At 32.1% G+C, this 19,171-nt stretch overlaps 2 protein-coding genes across 2 annotated transcripts in view; both read right to left on the reverse strand.

Annotated features, from left to right (window-relative positions):
- The window catches only part of LOC111702255 (uncharacterized), a 17,758-nt gene extending 9,819 nt beyond the window's left edge, over nt 1-7,939 (reverse strand). Inside the window, exons 1-14 of the mRNA XM_023473889.1 lie at nt 5,323-7,939; nt 5,064-5,244; nt 4,635-5,002; nt 4,338-4,582; nt 4,152-4,284; nt 3,908-4,097; nt 3,616-3,830; nt 3,384-3,495; nt 3,178-3,328; nt 2,885-3,071; nt 2,192-2,395; nt 1,876-1,962; nt 1,347-1,784; nt 470-579 (exon numbers count right to left, since the gene is read on the reverse strand). Coding sequence (XP_023329657.1) covers nt 470-579; nt 1,347-1,784; nt 1,876-1,962; nt 2,192-2,395; nt 2,885-3,071; nt 3,178-3,328; nt 3,384-3,495; nt 3,616-3,830; nt 3,908-4,097; nt 4,152-4,284; nt 4,338-4,582; nt 4,635-5,002; nt 5,064-5,244; nt 5,323-7,747 — 5,046 coding nt within the window. The 5' untranslated portion in view covers nt 7,748-7,939. The remainder of the gene's footprint in view (nt 1-469; nt 580-1,346; nt 1,785-1,875; nt 1,963-2,191; nt 2,396-2,884; nt 3,072-3,177; nt 3,329-3,383; nt 3,496-3,615; nt 3,831-3,907; nt 4,098-4,151; nt 4,285-4,337; nt 4,583-4,634; nt 5,003-5,063; nt 5,245-5,322) is intronic.
- A 204-nt stretch (nt 7,940-8,143) lies between these two features.
- Nucleotides 8,144-12,202, reverse strand: LOC111702262 (uncharacterized). The gene is made up of 6 exons (XM_023473901.1): nt 12,128-12,202; nt 11,453-11,689; nt 10,936-11,175; nt 8,492-8,647; nt 8,317-8,418; nt 8,144-8,235 (listed from the first exon to the last, which is right to left on the reverse strand). Exons 2-6 carry the CDS (start codon nt 11,649-11,651, stop codon nt 8,144-8,146), a joined length of 789 nt encoding a protein of 262 aa, XP_023329669.1. The 5' UTR covers nt 11,652-11,689; nt 12,128-12,202.
- Nucleotides 12,203-19,171: the final 6,969 nt, after the last annotated feature.

Raw genomic sequence — 19,171 nt, forward strand, 5'->3', positions numbered from 1 at the left:
AAAACATTTCTTTACGTTATGGTCAAAAAAGTTGTAGATATTAGAAAAATAACGTTACATTTCCACAAAACGCTAACGTTGGGGGTATATTCCTCTAACGTTAACGTTTAACGTTAACGTTAGGTATGAGCTCCTATAACGTTAACGTTTAACGTTCACGTTATATAGAATATATCCAAACGTTACACATTATTGTAACGTAACGTACAAAAACATACATTTTACGTTACGTTACACTATCGTTGACATCTCTACCGTCTACGGACCTATGATGAAGAATATTTCTAAGGTCGATATATCCATTTAATATGGTAGTGTACTATACTTTTCATAAGTAATGTACTAATTATTTCAATTTTTCTTTCAGTGTCATATTTCTATACCTTACATGTTAATTTTGACTGGTGTTTCTTCAATATTTTAAGATCCTATATATATACGCATTGTAAATTCTCTATTTTTTCTTTACCTGACATGTCAGCATAACGAATGGAGTGGCAAACCAATCTCTATCAAAAACTTGTCCCTCCGGACAAATATAGGTCAGGTTAAACCCAACAGGAGGTGCAGGATCTTGATCTATAAATAATGATATTATTAGTATTGTTATTACAACAAATATAGGTCAGGTTAAATCCATCAGGAGGTGCAGGATCTTAATCTATAAATAATGATATCATTAGTATTGTTATTACAACAAATATAGGTCAGGTTAAACCCAACAGGAGGTGCAGGATCTTGATCTATAATAATATCATTAGTATTGTTATTACAACAAATATAGGTCAGGTTAAACCCAACAGGAGGTACAGGATCTTGATCTATAAATAATGATATCATTAGTATTGTTATTACAACAACATTAACTAAGAACATGAAAAAATAAAAGATGTTGTAGGCTGATATTGAATGAAAGGAATTTATTCCACATTTAGGAAAGGTGCAGGACTATAGTTTTTTGTGATTATTTTTTCATAAATCATATATGTTAAATTAGATTCATAATTGGATGCCAGAAACTATTTTAACGATCAAAGACAATTGTAATATTGTAATATAGGGGGTTTAAATTCCTTATAAATATGAATTAATTCACTACTTGTGAAAAAACAGGTAACATCATAACATCAGCTATGACTGGCAATTTTCAAGTAAATGACCAGATCTAAAGGTTTTAGCTAAGATCAGTTTAATGCATCTAATTTACTGTTTTTAACTGATTTATTGAAGTTCAAAGATTCTGGAATTTTATTTCTGGTTTTTAATCAATTGTTGGGTCAAAAATCCTTCATTTTTAAACATTGAGCAATTTATTAAAACTATGCAATCTCTTTCTCCGGTTTTACCTTTATCTCCAATTCCAATATAGTTGACAACAATATCACCAGTTACTCTGATCTCTGTAAGGTTATCTACTGGTACAGCATGTAGAACAGTCAGATAACTTGGTTCGTTGTTAATCTGTAGAATCCATCCATCTTGATCACAGCTGAGATTTAGAACAAAGGGTTCATCATAATCTATACTAGTTCCATCACCAGGCAATCCATCAATAGAGGATTTAGTTCCATTAACTACACTGTATCTTTCTATAACCTTATTCTTCAAGTTTAGGTTTATATGGATACCTTCATTGCTCATATTAGAAGCAACCAATAATGCCGGAACAGATCTTACTGTTTTAGGGATATTTCCAATTATCATCAGCTTGGTGTTTTTAGAACAAAAGCTTTCTCCTGGAAATGGTAGCTTGGCTGGAATATCAGGACTGTATAGACAGACACCTACAATAATAGAGGGCTATTTATTTATATCTCAGGAACATATGGTTCATAAGTTCTGCAGTAAATTCTGAATAAGTCTAAATCATATTACCTGAGTTAGGGAGAGGATTCTTAGGATCTGGTTTATAAACAAGTCCAGAACTTCGAGGAGGGGCAGGGATATCTTGGCATCGTGTAGCTTCAAACAGAAAATGGTTTTTTTACAATTAAATATACATAAGAACAACATTTTTTTTGTGTTGTGACCAAATACAGAGGTATATTAAATCAAAAGAGATTAAATGGAAATTTTATAACAAGTGCCAAAATAAAAAAAACAATATGTAACAATAATATTCAACAATAAAGATCAGAACTTATTTGATAAAACATTCAATCCGTAACACTTATGATAGAATAGAACTAACCCTGACAAGGATCTAGTTTCTGAGGAGTCCAAGTTTTATTCCAGTTACATTCTGCTATAGTAGAAGCCTCTAAGGCTCCACTTGAAGATTTAAACTTCCCAAATGGTCCACAAGTATACTGGATCCGAGTTTTGTATGAATATGACTGATTCCATTCCCAGGTTCCTGAAGAGGGGCGTGGTGGTGGTTCCGTACAATTTACATCTAGAATATTCAATGTTTGTTAACAAATTTCTTGGAAAATATTCAGGATTCTAGGGAACAAACTAAATAAAATAAACTAATGAATTCATTAGATGGTTTAGCTACATCACATAATGCATGATTATAATTCATCTTTAACTAATTTTTAATATTTCAAAAATGTAGGCTTTGTCACAATTTTCCCACCCTTGAATCCTGGTGCCATAAACTCCTTCCACTAAATTATTAAGCTCTTTTGGATTCCCAAATTCCAAACATGCAGTATTATTTAGTAATTCTGAAATGTTAATATAAAGTTAATTTAATGAACCCAATTTGCCCACCCTTGACTCCTGGAACCATGACTCTAAATTCTTCAGCTCTTTTGAAAACTGGATGCCCGAATTCAAAAGACAATATTATTTTGGTAATTCTGAAATGTTGATAAAAAGTTGATTCCAACATTTGATGAATCCAATAAATATTTATTTCACACATTGGATTACTTACTTGCTAAACATCTTGGCCAAACTTCAGGCACTTTCCAGGATCCATCTGGAAGACAAGTCAGATTCCACTGGAGCAAATCCCGATTCATCTCAAAGAATAAACCCTTGGTGCAATTGTAACCAACTCCAGCATTGAACTCAACAGGGTTTCCGTCCCACATAGAGGACATCCCACTTCCAGGAGGAGGCTGAAATATGTTTAGAGTGCAAAATTGATATCTTTACAGTAAAATGATTTTCTGATGTCATATCTTATGTATCATGAAGTTTGAATATGATTAATCAAAAATTTACCATTGGTGGATTTATGCATTGAACCCAAACACACTCCTCCAAGGTGTCTGTTGGTGTCCAGCTAGTATTCCAATTACAGGTCATCCATCTCTCATCATAGGTTTTTTTACTTTCCTTACTTAAAAATTTTCTGGCTACACCGCATTCATATCTAACAAATAAACATCAAGATTGTTAACAGTTTTTTTAATCTTTCATATAATTACCTAAGATTAGTTCCATATACTCTTCTATTTCTGTTTTCTTCAGAATCTCCAGCATTCAGAGTTGGAATGGAACCAACTGAGTTAGATTTAACTGGTATGTCACCACATACAACTAAATATTGATTTCTATTGATACTATTTCCAAGATACAGTTTATCATAGAGCTTATTATGTTGTCATGTTTTCATGTTTCTTTTTTAAAAAATTATCATGGTTTCAAATTCAAATTCACCTTGTTTAAACATTTTCAGATGAATTTCATCCTTCTGGTTAACATCATAAGTTGAACTATTGAGGTTTTTAACTTTCATTATTTCTTCCACAATAACTTCCTTCATTGTATCATATGATAAATTTTTCATTTGGCTTTCTGTTTTAATTGAATCCACAAGAGCTAGATGCATAAAAGCCAGAGAGCATAGTGAACCGTCAGTCTTACTTACCTCCCTTTAAAAGTTGAGCATTACTAAAAGTGTTTTTTGAAAAATCTAAGTACAGAAATATTAAAAAAAATATTAAATAACCTGTCACTTAAATCTTGTAAGGAGTGTTTACTATTGTCCAAATGCTTGCTAAGCTCGCTCACAAGAATAGTTTTCATATCTTCTTTAGTTACATCTATAAGATCTGCTGCAGTTCTCCATAAGTTCAACGTCAATGCTTTGAAGACACAATTTAGATCCAAAGCATCAATATCCCAATCCCTACATCGAACTAGAAAAACAGTTATTTTAAACTAGAAAGGGATACTACTAACTAAACACCTACCACAAACATAATTTAACATTAACTGATTCTTCTGTTTCTTGTCACAAGGTGGTTTCCAGGTTTGGATTGTTGTAACAACAGGGATTGTACAGTTATATTTAGAAATACAAGTTGTTCTAGAGGATTCAACAACCTATAACAAGAAATATCATAGAAATGTTTAAATTCCAATAAATTCTATATTACCTGTAGATTTACACAGTCTTCCTTCAGTGTTACTGAATCTTTATTTCCATCACAAAGAATGTTAGTGTCTTTAACTCTTCCATAATAACCTGAGGTTATATATATATTTAGAAAGGATGGACACTTAATGTTCACTTGAGACCCATCAGTATGACAAGATTCTTCCGCTTCCTTTGGAAATATAATTGGAGTATTTTCTACTGATCCCTCAAATGGTGGATTAGGTGGGGTTACACAAAGAGGACCTGAATAAATTGATGTTCAAAAATGTCTATTAAATGTTCTATTTATCATTACCTTTGGTACATTTGGGCCATTGATCATCTGTTGCAGGAGTATTAAAGAACCCACGGATTGTTTTAGGTTTTAATCCATCTTGGCATTGATATGAAATACTGACCTGGTATTGGTCGTCTTCAAATTGATATCCTTTTTCACAAACATATGTTATCTTATCCCCAAAATTAATGGGCTCTCCATCCCAATCAGTTACCCTCAAGTTTGTAAAAGTAGGTGGATTTGGAGGCTTTAGACACTGAACCCAGTCACAAGGGTCCAGAACATTGGTTGCAGTCCAGTTTCTATCCCAAAGACAAGTCATTCTATGGATATCATGGTGAACACCGCTTTTATCCAAAAATTGCCTAGCAGATCCACAGTAATACCTATACAGACAAAGTTAAAATTAATTTCTTAAAACATTGTCAAAAAACTTAAATAACTTACGTCAGATTCGCCATATAGTTTCTTGCAATCTCTGTATTATTTCTGTCTGATCTGAAAACTAGATTATGTGGAGTTCCTACCGGGTAATCCAACTTATTTATGAGGACTTTTCCATCATTTTCAGGTTCTAAGTATTCTGGATCAGTTGGAATATTTGGAGGAAGCCTTTCACATTCAATATCTAGTAAACATTTAAATGATTGGATCTAACTGAACATTAATCAATGAATACAAAAAAAATTCTTTTTGAGAAATCTACCTTCTAAACAAATAGGCCAGTTCTCTGTACTATTCAAAAAATCAAATGTTCCATTTTCTAGACATCTCATTGAAAAAGATGATTTGGATCGATCATACTGGAAAAACTGTGTGTGCTTGCCATTCTGCATTCTAGAACATCTGTATTCTTTATTTTTGTTTATTTCTGTCCAAGCTGAAGATGATTCCTCTAAAGATGTGTTTGAAGGTATTTGAAAAGGATCAACACAATGTGTTATAACACACTTCGGTAAAACAGACCAAGGAGTCCAAGTTTTGTTCCACATACATTCTGTTACAATGGAAAGACTGTTTCCCTTACCATCTCCATTGGTGTCAAACTGAGAACCCTTTACACATTGGTATGAAACTTTTGTGCCATAAGTTTCTTTGAATTCAATACCATTTATCCAAGTTCTAACTCCATTTTCAGTTGCATTTGGGGGTTGCCCACAATGTACAGTACTTAAGCATGTTGGCCAGTTTTGTCTCAAATTATCAAACTTGAAGGATCCATTGGACAAGCATAGCATTGAAAAGGATGTTAGTGATCTGTCTGATTCAAAAAATTTAGTATTTGTTCCATTTTGAAGTTTTCCCTTACATTGATACCATTTTAAGGTTTTAATAGGAACCCAACCAGTATTAACCTCTTCTAAATCTGAATCTCCAGGTATGGGGAATGGATCAACACAATGTGTTACAATACATTTAGGAAGAATAGGCCAAGGACTCCAGGCTTTCCTCCACTGACAATCAACTGTTACATTATCACTGTCACCAATTCCATCACCATTAGTGTCAAATTTAGAGCCATTTACACATTTATATAGAATACCAGTATTATAGGTATCATTTGGTTCAGTTCCATTAATCCAAATCTTAGAACCGTTTACTGGTACTAGAGGTGGAATTCCACAAGAAATGGTTGCTGAACATTGTGGCCATATCGTAGGATAAGAATAAGTTCCATCTGGGTTACATGTAGAATTGATAAATGAAATTGATTCTGATTTTAAGGTTGTGTTAGCTTCAAAAACCATGTCTGTTTGACAGTTGTAAGTCACATTATCCCCTACAGCTACCATATCATTACCCCAAGTAAAGTTAAAATTCAAGGTCTGCCCTGGTGTTATTGGTTCCAAGCAGTGAGTTATTTTACAAAGTGGAAGAACTGGCCAAGGGCCCCATTGTTTTTTCCATAGACATTCATTTACTATAGTTAAACTATCTCCAAATCCATCTTTGTTTGTGTCAAATTGAGATCCTCGTTTACAAGAATATTCTATCTTAGTTCCATAAACTGTAGAACTGTTTGTTCCTTGAGTCCATATTCTTGTTCCATTAAATGTGGCATTTGGTGGTGATTCACACTGTATTGTCATAGAACACTGTGGCCATATCACAGGATATTCATAGTTTCCACTTGGATTACATTTTATATGATAATAATTCAATGCCTCTGATTTATTATTAGTTTCACTTTCTATGGCCATATCAGACTGACAAAAGTATGTGTAATTATTCCCAACAGGAACCAATTCTTGATCCCAAGAATAGTTAAAATTCAGAGAAGAGTTTGGGGTTGCTGGCTCAAGGCAGTGAGTTACTTTGCAGGTTGGTAGCTTTTTTGACCATGACTTTTTCCAAAGACATTCTGTTGTCAGGAATGGGGTGTCTCCAAATCCATTTTCATCTGTGTCAAACTGAGATCCTGGTTTACAAGTGTAATTAATCTTAGATTCATAAACTGTATCCCCTTCAGAACCTTTAATCCAGACTCTTGTTCCATTAATGGGAGCTTCTTCTGGAGAATTACATTGAATTGTCATAGAGCACTGAGGCCATGTTAATGGATATTCATATTCACCACTTGAGTTGCATTTCATATGAACAAAGTTTAGTGCTTCTGATTTATTGTTAGTAGCACTTTCAATGGCCATATTAGATTGACAATAATATGTGTAATTATTTCCAACAGGAACCAATTCTTGATCCCAGGAATAATTAAAATTCAGAGAAGAGTTCGGAGTTGCTGGCTCAAGACAATGTGTGGCTATACAGGTTGGCAAGTTTTTTGACCAAGACTTTTTCCACAAGCATTCAGTTTCAACATATGGAGTATCTCCAGTTCCATCATTATTGTTGTCAAACTTGAAACCTGGTTTACAGGTGTAGTTAATCTTGGCTTCATACAAAGTATCACCTTCAGGTTTCTGAATCCAAACTCTGGTTCCATTAATTGGTATTTCTGGTGGAGATCCACAGGAAACTCTATCATAGCATTGTGGCCAAGGTGAGGGATATTCTAATTCTCCACTAAAGTTACATCTGACTTTGATAGAGTTATCTGCATCAGATCTTTTATCAACATTATCCTCAAGAGCATGATTACTGTTACAATTGTATGTAAAGTCAGAACCCATGTTTATGTATTGATTATCCCAGAAATATGTAAAGTTAAGACTCTGTTCTGGTATTATAGGGTTTTCACAAAAGTTTGGGACACATGAATAATCCCCAATATTCTCAGAGTATGTTTTATCACTTCTACATGTAAATGTTTTTATCGCAGATGTTGATGAAGAACCACTCTTTTTCAAATAATATCTTTTATCACTACACTCCCAACTGAAAACAATTTTTTGGGAGTCTAGTGTTTAAAAATTATTAATTAAAGAAAATGTTAACAAAAAAATGAAAAAAGGTATAGGTTGACATCCAATTGAATTAAATTCATCACTGCTAATTTTTTATGAAAATCAATAAACTATTTGTTTGAATCCCCAACGAGTGTTAAAGTTTTTAAATTTTTTAATTAATTACTTGATGTTATCTTGATATTCAACCACAGTATTACTTGAGACTATTCCATTTGGAACTGACAATGTTCCAGGGTCAGGGCAGACAATTTCTAAATATTAAAATCATATTTTTTAAGGATTTTATTTAACTTTACTTTATAAATTCTAGAAATTAAAATACATTTTCGTACTTTCACAAGTTGCTGGCAATGGGCTGTAGTCTAAAACCCATTGTCGAATTACGCTTCCAGAACTAGTACAGGTTGATTTGATCACATTTGTAAGTACTGGATCTAAAATAATAGATAATTATTATTATTCAATCATCAACTCAGGATCTGATTATGATGTTTGTTCAAAGCTAACCTTGACTAGTTGAGCTGGCAGGAATTGCAGTCTTGAACTCATATCCAGTATTACAAGTATAGGTTAGTACTTGACCAACTATATTTTTCCCATTACCCAGAGAATTAGTCAGTGTAGATAGTCCAGGTGTTGTGGGAATTGGAGAAGAACAGTATTCTAAAACAGTTAAACTCTTCTATTCCCGCCTGGAAACTGGAAGCTTAGTACCGTACAAAATACAATTAAAATATTTAATTAGTCATTTTAATTCCATCCCAGCTGCTCCAATTGACAAACAAAACAAGAAAGATTTCTGATTCTCTTCTTACTGTTTATGTGTGGAAACCTTTTGGTTAATATATAAATTAAGTGGAAATAATACCAGATTAACAATATTTAGATAAACGAAAAAAAGGCCTTAATAAAAGGGGTAATTGGGGTTACTTACCCCCCCCCCCTCTAATACTTGGGGTAATTACCCCCCCCCCCCTAGAATCTTGGGGACATGAACATCCCCGTTTAGAAACTTGATCTCCGATCTCCATGTCCATGATAACCATTAAGAGGAAAAATGCTTTAAAAATGTTGCCGTTCTCGCAGATAATATTACTAATCAACCTAAGAAAGTAACATTGATAAATCTTACGGAAAAATCAAGTATTTAATGCAGTAACGTACTTGCACTGTATGTCAATTTAGGAACAAAGCTCTTCAGGGGGGGGGGCAAAATATAATGTTAAAAGATCAAGATTTTTAAGAATTGAATTTTAAAAAGTAAGATATTTCTCTTTTCATATAGTGAAATTAACATATATCTATACTTTAGAAAAAAAAACGCTCTCACTCATCAGTTTTAAACTTAAGCTGGGTGATTGGATGAGAAAAACTAGCTCCAAAAGCTTTCTCTGTCATCTTTAAGGCCCTTAAAGATTAATTATAATTGGCACAGTAATTTTTGATGTAGAACCTATGTACCATTTTCATCCACTCCTCTTTCATGTCCTTAATCTAATATATATTTAATTTGCTTGTCTGTTTGTATCCCATAAACGTCACAATGGCCAGAGGCGCAATTAGTACTTTTGCTAGGGAGGGGCAAAATATTGTTTTGTAATGGTCTGGGGGGACTTGCCCCCCCCCCCCACCTTTAGAAATTCTTTTCAAAATAAAAGTACTTTTTTATTGGTTTGATTTCAAAGAAAAGGAAATTTTCAGTTGTTGCATGCAGATTTGGCTGTGTTCAATTCAAATCGTTTTTTTCTTGTGTTTTTAAAAATTTATACTTTCAACAACTATAAAATTAATGATATAAGTTAATCAGTTCTTTTCATGTGTGCGCGGAGCGCCAAAGAAAATTTGTTAAGTACCTTGTTTAATTACAGATATGATTACAAGGAATAATCATTTATATATTCTTAAAAAAAAACATCTCTAGATTTGGAACTGAGTTTTTGCCTGCAAACTCAAATATTCTAATCCCTAAATCTTTGCACCTATAAGTAGTGTAAACCCCAGGTAGAATATATGTGAAGCAAAAAACTTGTAAACATGATATTCTGTAAACTTGCAGTATGTTGTACATTACAAATGATTTAATGTTCCAAACTTAGGACAATGACATTATTCATTGAAACTGTGTTTTAATTGAATACCTAACATAATATGGACAGAGATAGATTAACTGCCTTACATCTATTCTCTTTAATCCAATTAATATGTACCATTAAACTTTAACTGTGCGATAAATACATAAATACTTAAAATTATGGTCTTAATCATGTGATATCAATAACATTGCTGGAATTGAATTACGTCAATTCCTGTTAACTTTGTAATTTTTGATATTGAATAAAGTTTGTTGATTGAGACTTAGCTTTAGAAGAATACTAAGCTTGGAACATAGCTTTGGTTCTATTTGAAACATACGAGCGTAGATCTTGCCTTGATAATTGGCAATTGAATTGAATATAGCTTGAAATATAGGTTGGGGCCTCATTGAATAAATGAAATAGCAGAAAAGCTAGTGGTGTATATATATTGATCATCATTTTTCATATTGGTGGATTTGCTATTTTAAAATGGACAACCTTTAGGGTACAAATTAAGGCAAAAGGTTAAAGGGAGCCTTTTATTTGAAAGAGTTTGTTAATTCCAGAAACTATTGAGAAACTGAAATGAAATCTAGCTAAAACTACTAAAACCCATAATTTGATATACATCATGGTTTGGGTTGTACATGGTCTAGGGGGTGGGGTAAAAAATCTAGGGGGGTTAAAAAAATAGCAATGTTAAAATTTACCCCCCTCCCAGAAAATATTTATTTACGCGCCTAAAAAAAAATAAATAAGATTCTATAATTTTACAAATGGGAATTAGGAATTGTGAAATTTAAAATAAAAGCAATTAAGTTTTAAAATCTGGTTTTTACTGATAAATTAATGGTTCAATTTGTTCTTAATTATTACCTATACAGTTATCTAAACTACTGGTATTGTCATCATATTCCCATAAAGTGGTAGAGGAGGAGGACCTATAGTTACATGTCACAGTTTTAGTTGTAGAAGCTGTAAATGTATTTCCACCAGAGCTTCTGAAGAATGCAAATCCGGTATTGCATGTTGCTGTAAACTGACTTCTAAAGAGTGTAGAAGTGAAATCAGAAGTCATTTCTTGACCAAGAGGTAGAGGTGAGGGACAGTTTTCAGCTAAAATTTATATTTTAATTAGTAGACCATATTTCATAATCTCAAGAGTTATTTCAGCTTTACAGTGTAATGTTTTTAAAAATAGATATATTAGTTATTTTTTAAACATTTTTTCGGATGTTAATATTTTTTTCTGATAATTAAAAGATCCAATTTCTCTGTACAAGAATGTTTCTTCAAAAATTTCTAACTGAACATGTTCACTTTAGGTTTAAAACTACGGAATGTTATTAGGACAATATGAAGTTCAATTGATTGATAATTAAGAAATAATTACTATCACAATCCCCCAAGCTGTTAGATCCATCATCATACTTCCAGTAATAACTGCTGCTTCCCTTGGTACAGGTTCCAACTTTAGTTTTGGAGGTAGTAAATGAACCTCCTGAACTTCTGAAGAATGCATACCCTGTATTACATGTGGCTGTAAAAATATTTCCCTCATCAGTTCTTGAAGAGGAGATATCTGAAGTCATTTGCCTTCCCAGATTTATGGAAGGAGAGCAGCCGGTTCCTGAAAACAGAAGTATGCTAAATTATGCGAGTAACTGTTTTGCAAAGATTTTACACCAAATATGATAAAAATGCTAATACACTGTATAAAAGCATTAAATCTGAAACTGCATTTCAACCTTAAGTTTTCTTTTACATATTTTTGTTGATTTTTTTATTCATTCATGAAATAAATTTTAAAGCTAATAAATAAAATATGAAATAATAGGTTTTAGTGGAAAGTTTTCGGGACTAAAGTTATCAAATCATTAAAACTAAACAAAAACATTATTTGTACTAGTTATGACTTTTTTTGATAGTTTTTGTTAGGATTGGATAAGGTAAACCAGAGTATCATACACCCAAATGTTATTTTAAAAAGTTCTTTGATAATTGATAAATTACAAAAAAAAATGTTTAAAATTAATGAAAGTGAATTAAAATGAAAAAAAATAATTACTATCACAATCCCCCAAGCTGTTAGATCCATCATCATACTTCCAGTAATAACTGCTGCTTCCCTTGGTACAGGTTCCAACTTTAGTAGGTAGTAAATGAACCTCCTGAACTTCTGAAGAATGCATACCCTGTATTACATGTGGCTGTAAAAATATTTCCCTCATCAGTTCTTGAAGAGGAGATATCTGAAGTCATTTGCCTTCCCAGATTTATTGAAGGAGAGCAGCCGTTTGCTAAATACAGAAGTAGATTTTTTTTACATTTTCTGTACTTGTCTATTTCTATGAGTCACCAACATTGTTTATTTCGAAACATGGTTTTCAAGTTTTCTACCATTCCATTGTATATTAAAACACCCTTGAACATTGGAATGTGTGGAAAAGCTAATTATGAAAAATAAGTACAAAGGCCATTAAATATTTATGGGACCTTTAATATTTTGGATCAAATCTATCAAAACTATATGAAAATAATTTAGTAATTCTAATAGAGGGATTGTTCATATATTTTAGGTGGTTGGAAGGTACCAAAACCTAAATTGTGAATTTTAGATATGGAATGTTTGGTTAAAGTGAGATAAGATTATATCGAAAAAGATATTTTACCAAAAAATATGAAGCCCAGGCAGAATGATTATACTACAATCAAACTTAGTACAAAGCGGGGAAAATCCACGAAAAATGTATGTCGATTAAAAAAAACAGACCACATATAAAATTATAAAATTAAAATTAGTTTCCAACCCGAATTTCTTTTACGTGTATAGGTGGGCATTAGCCAAAAGTACATGCTAAATTTTTTAAGAAAGAAAGTCTAGTTTGATTCTGATTAATATTCAAAGATCAGGAATGTTCCAGAATTTTGAAAATGTACAAAATTTTCAAAATTTAACTACGGTGAGTGCTACAATGCCAAAAAGAGTGTTTTTTTAGTGACTAATAAGAAAAGAAGTCTTCAACACATGATTTGAATTTGCATTGTAGCAACATTATCTATATATCAATTTAACTTGTCTGTGTGTCTGTTTGTTTGTTTGTCTGTTTGTTTGTATCCCATAAACGTCAAAACAGCTAAACCGATCTGGCAAAATTTTGCGTGGGACCTCACGTGGCCCCAGGGAAGGTTTATGGCCAATCAGACTTTAATATGTAATATGTTTATCTTAAATTATTTAATTTTGTACAATTTTGCAAAATGCGCGAAAAAATATTATGAACTCCGTAAATTAAAAAAAAACTTTTTATTCTATACAAAGAGAAGATGCAGATAAAGCCACAATTAAAAGTTGAAAAAGAAAATGGGCGCGAAGCGCCCTACAAGCCTAGTGTTTTATACTTTGCAAAAGATATCCTTCCATCAGAATTTATATAAACAGTATATTCATAAAACTGATTGATATGTATATGTTATGTAATGCAAAAATGTCCTCATAACAGTGTATAGTAGAAGTATTAAAGGAACTATAAACCTTCACAGTCCCCAACGTCATTTCCAGTAGTGCCATCATCGTATTGCCAATATTCACCAAAGCGCCAATTCATACAAGTAGCAGATTTAGAGGAATATTTTTTTGAAAATCGTACAAAGAAATACCCAGGGTGACATGTTGCTGTAAATGTTGCTCCTTCTTTTCTAGAATCCTGGTTCCAGTCCATATTACTTCCTTTAGATGGTTGTTTGCAATCTACATATAACATACAGTGGTAAGCGATTATATCAATTCAATGAAGACGACTTTCGATTTAAATTTTGATTTATATTAAGCTGTTAAACAGCATAAACATATAAGTAAAGAGAAGCTGTCAATTAAAAAAGCTTCTCAAAACTTATATAAAAAGTCGTCTTCATTGAGTGATATAATCGCCTATCACTGTAATAAATGAAAGGGATACAATTTTATGTGACATTTCTTTTAAAGTGCGGTACAGGATTTCCTACAAAACATGACATTTTTAAGACAACTTGAAGGTCGTCTTCGATCTTTAAAATAATTTTAACATTTATTAGTAAGCCAGATTTTAGAAGTAGAATTCTAAAGCTGGTATTCACAAAATACCCCTAGTCTTGGCATTTCAAAAATGTGGTCTGCCTTTTTGTGCTTTTAATAATATTACAGCCGAGACATGAATAATTTCCCTAAGATTTCGACAATTTTGGTTTTAACTTAAAAAACTAAAATCTGGACGAAATTTCCTAATTTCTCCAGTAAAATTGACAGAACAAAAATGCTAAATATCTATATATGTTTTATATCTGCATAGCATGATTATTGATTAGCAACACTACTCTTTAAACCTTTATTTCACCAACAATGAGAAAGGTATGTAATAAATATTGTGTAACACAATATCTGTAAACCTAAACTACGTTGTGCACTACTATCTATCTACTTTTGTAAACTTCTACGTAAAACCCATTATTCATTTCAACTGTGCTTCAAATAAATACATAGCATGAATAGCTTAATCATGTGATATACAACGACATACATCTTAATTGCGCCTATTTTAACTATGTAACATGAGTGTCTGAATCATATGATATAGATAACGACGTAGGAATTGTAATTACGTCTGTTAACTTTAACTTGTAACATATAAACCTCAAATACATTAGTTGATATAGAGACTCCGCTTTGATTACTACGAGAGAGTAATCATGTCCTTGTTCTAAATGAATGAGTTGAAGATTGTGCGCATTGGTTTGGCATTGATAATCGCATGCTTGTGTTCGTGTTGACATTTATAGCTGAGCTCGCCCATTTAGTGATTGTGTCCCTAAGGAAATATTGATAACTGATTGCGCCCATTGGTCTTGCATTGATCAACTACCTGCTTGTGTCCGTATAGACATTGATAGCTGATCGGGCCCATTGGTTTGGCGTTGATCGATTATGTGATTGTGTCCTTAAGACATTTATAGCTGATCATGCCTATTGGTTTGGTGTTGATTGATTATATGATTGTGTCCTTATAGAAATTGATAGCTGATCGAACCCATTGGTTTGGCGTTGATCGATTATGTGCTTGTGTCCTTATAGACATTGATAGCTGATCATGCCCATTGGTTTGCTTGTGTCCCTGGAGAGACATTAATAGCTAATCGCACCCATTGGTTTGGTGTTGATCGATTATGTGCTTGTGTCCGTGTAGACATTGATAGCTGATTGGGCCAATTGACTTGGCGTTGGTCCATTACGAGTTTGTGTCCTGGTTGACACTGATAGCTATTGAAAGCTAAGTGAAACCAAATTGTATCTGGATAGTTATGGGTTTGAGAACAATTTATGGAGTTGGTTATTAATTACAGTTATTTTTTGCATTTACGATGAATAAAAAAGGGTTACATCCTACTTTATTAAGTGATATTTTAAAATAAAATATAGCAGCTATAAAATTAATCCTTATTTCATATAAAAAAATAATTTCTTAGAACCTTAATTAACCTTTTTCTAACCCAATTTTTTCAGACCCATTTTTACTATAGCATTAGTTCGCAAATATCTTTCAAATACGGAAAATGATGTGTGGATTTTTGATAACGAAAATTTGGTGTCCACTGTTATGGTATCTAATAAATGGGAGACTAATAATTTGGGAAATAAATTCTTTGAAACCTAAATAATTGGAAATTCAAATTTTGGTAAAAAAAATTTTATTTACCAAACCTTCTTGCATCAAAAAATATCCAAATGTTACCTTTGCCCAAGGTTGGGGAGATTAGAATGGAAAAGTAGAAAATCCATGAGAATTTTAACATTTTCAAATTTTTTCCTTTTTTCTGAAGTTCAGTAAAGTAGTTACTATTTCTATGAATCTTATTTTTTCCAACGGAAAATGCCCATGCCTAAAAAAATCTGTGGGCGAGATAAAATATATTTTATTAGGTTCCTCATTTTATAAAATGAATTCTTTGGATTATTTAGGAATAAATTAACACTACTTTTTGCGGTAAATCCCCCGCCCTAGAATCAGAGCTAAACTAAACTAAACTAAACTAAACTAAACTAAACTAAACTAAACTAAACTAAACTAAACTAAACTAAACTAAACTAAACTAAACTAAACTAAACTAAACTAAACTAAACTAAACTAAACTAAACTAAACTAAACTAAACTAAACTAAGCTAAACTAAACTAAACTAAAATAAACTAAACTAAACTAAAATAAGCTAAACTAAACTAAACTAAACTAAACTAAACTAAACTAAACTAAACTAAATTAAACTAAACTAAACTAAACTAAACTAAACTAAACTAAAATAAACTAAACTAAAATAATCTAAACTAAGCTAAACTAAACTAAACTAAACTAAGCTAAACTAAACTAAATTAAACTAAACTAAACTAAACTAAACTAAACTAAATTAAACTAAACTAAACTAAACTAAGCTAAATTAAAACTAAGCTAAACTAAACTAAACTAAACTAAGCTTTAAACTAAACTAAACTAAACTAAACTAAACTAAACTAAACTAAACTAAACTAAACTACGTTTAAAGTACGTTTTAAACAATTCTTGTATGGTTAAATACAATTATTTTACAGTAGAATTATTCGTTTTAGTTTTTATCTTCGTGTTCTGCAGTACGAGAAGGGGTGGAACTTGGTCTAGAGACGTCACTTTCGTGACTGCCACTAATCACAGTTGTTAAAGTTTAAGTAAAAGACTAGATTCCAAACTTAGTGCAGAGGATCGATAATATTTTTGGTTCGGCTCCAAAAATCTGAGAAGATAAACACATAAAAAACTGTTACTCTTAAAGTGGATCATTTAGACCTCAATGATTTTTAAAATGTTTCAATAATGAAGTGCGACTTGTTTTTACTTTAGACTTTAAACATTTTGTAAATTTTTTGTTGAGCTACCTGAAGATTTTTGTGAGGGGCTACTTGCTTATTTTTGAGCGGCTACCTTTAAAATTTTTGTGAAGCTATAGCTGAAAGAGAAAAAACCTTGAATGTTAAAATAATGTATAAAATGCCCAAGACTAGTTCCAGTGAGTATGTTTGGTTGACATGACGATGTGATTGTTTATGAAAGGATGAAATTATAAAACAGCCTTTATTATATATATATATATATATATATAAACGCTTTCCAATACACATTTAACCAAGGAGAATAGAACATTTATTAGAGGGGAATTTACTAGAAAAAAGTGTAAAACGGCCATTATTTTTGCTGTACTGTTTTCATACTGTAGGTGTACTTCACATATCTATATAACCTTTTGAGCCCTGGAACATCATTTTAAAGAAAATCTAAAATTAATATTAAAAGAAAACCAAATTATGAAATAGGCTGGTTTCATAATTGATCAATGATCATTACTCATTGACTCTATGACTTTCACTTTACAAACGATGATTTTCCGTTTTAACTGTAAGTCAAATTATGTTTTTTATTCACCTAAATCATTTTATCAAGTTTATTTACCAGCTTTAAAAAATTCGAAATTGAAATGAATAGTCTAAGGAACATACTGTATTAATGTACTTTACTGCATATAATTTGTGAACATTTACATGATTTGAACACTTGTACACTTCAGGCTGAAAGGGACTGACAAAATTCATAACAAAGGATTGTCTAAATTCCTCTCTAATATATATTCTATTCTCTTTGCATTTAACTCACCCTAAACCTTTGCGCCAATTGAAGGATTCATAACTCTGATTGGATAATGAGATAGAAGAATAGATGTTACCGCCATACTATTTCTATTGGTTAAGGGGAATCGACAAAAAAAGTTGATTTACATCCTTCCTCTCGTAGTTTTTCATTAACCCTAGTTTTCAAAACAAAAACATGGATATCAACATTCATTCCTGAGATCAGACATAGCTTTTAATTTGACCGTTGTTAAACGGGCGTGCTATTTATAGAAAAAAAAACAATATTTAACTATGATAAGCCTTATCAGATTGATTCTAGTAAATATATATAATTTGACTTTTCCTAGTGTCATCAGTCCTCATTATAGTAATAAAAATAGAATATAAATACATAAATCATTCAAATAGAGTATTTGAATATATACGATCGAAACAAGACACATACAGGGTTACTAACAATGGAATAGACGTACTTAAAATAAGATTGCAGTACGGATAATAGTCTTGTACATTCATGGAATTCCTTTTCTGTGCAAATTTTACAAATGTTTTTTTTCTTTGCCAAATAAACTGATTTACCTTTAAACGAGTTTTTTAAATGCGGTCTATCAAATTAAACCAATACATCGACTCAAAGAAGTCCGTATAGTAAGATTTCGATTCTACTGGAGACCACCGGAGGGATTTTATTTTCACTGGAGGGGTTTCAAAAAATGCGTTTTACCAATTTAAAACTTTACGCAGGGTGATTAACATTCCACTGGAGGGATTCAGATGTCCTTCCTAGGGGTTTATAATTCCACTGGATGGATTCAGATATCTTTCCTAGGGGGTTATAATTTCACTGGAGGGATTCAGTTATCCTTCCTAAGGATTTATAATTCCACTGGAGGGATTCAGTTATCCTTCCTAGGGGTTTAAAAATCCACTGGAGGGATTCAGATATTCATCCATTGGGTTTATAATTTCAGATCTCTACAATGGAATTATAAACACATAGTAAAGATATTTTAATCCCTCCAGTGGAGTTATAAACCCCTCGAAGTATATCTGAATCCCTCCAGTGGAATTATAAACCACCTGGAAGGATATTTGAATCCCTCCAGTGGAATTATAAACCACCTGGAAGGATATCTGAATCCCTCCAGTGGAATCATAAACCACCTGGAAGGATATCTGAATCCCTCCAGTGGAATTATAAACCACATGGAAGGATATCTGAATCCCTCCAAAGGAATTATAAGCCACCTGGAAGGATATTTGAATCCCTACAGTGGAATTATAAACCACCTGGAAGGATATCTGAATCCCTACAGTGGAATTATAAAACAACTGGAAGGATATCTGAATCCCTCCAGTGGATTTATAAACCCCTATGAAGGATATCTGAATCCCTCCAGTGGAATTATAAACCCCCAGGAAGGATA

The sequence above is a fragment of the Eurytemora carolleeae genome, unplaced genomic scaffold (genome assembly GCF_000591075.1).
Source record: "Eurytemora carolleeae unplaced genomic scaffold, Eaff_2.0 scaffold23, whole genome shotgun sequence".
Lineage (NCBI taxonomy): Eukaryota > Metazoa > Arthropoda > Copepoda > Calanoida > Temoridae > Eurytemora > Eurytemora carolleeae.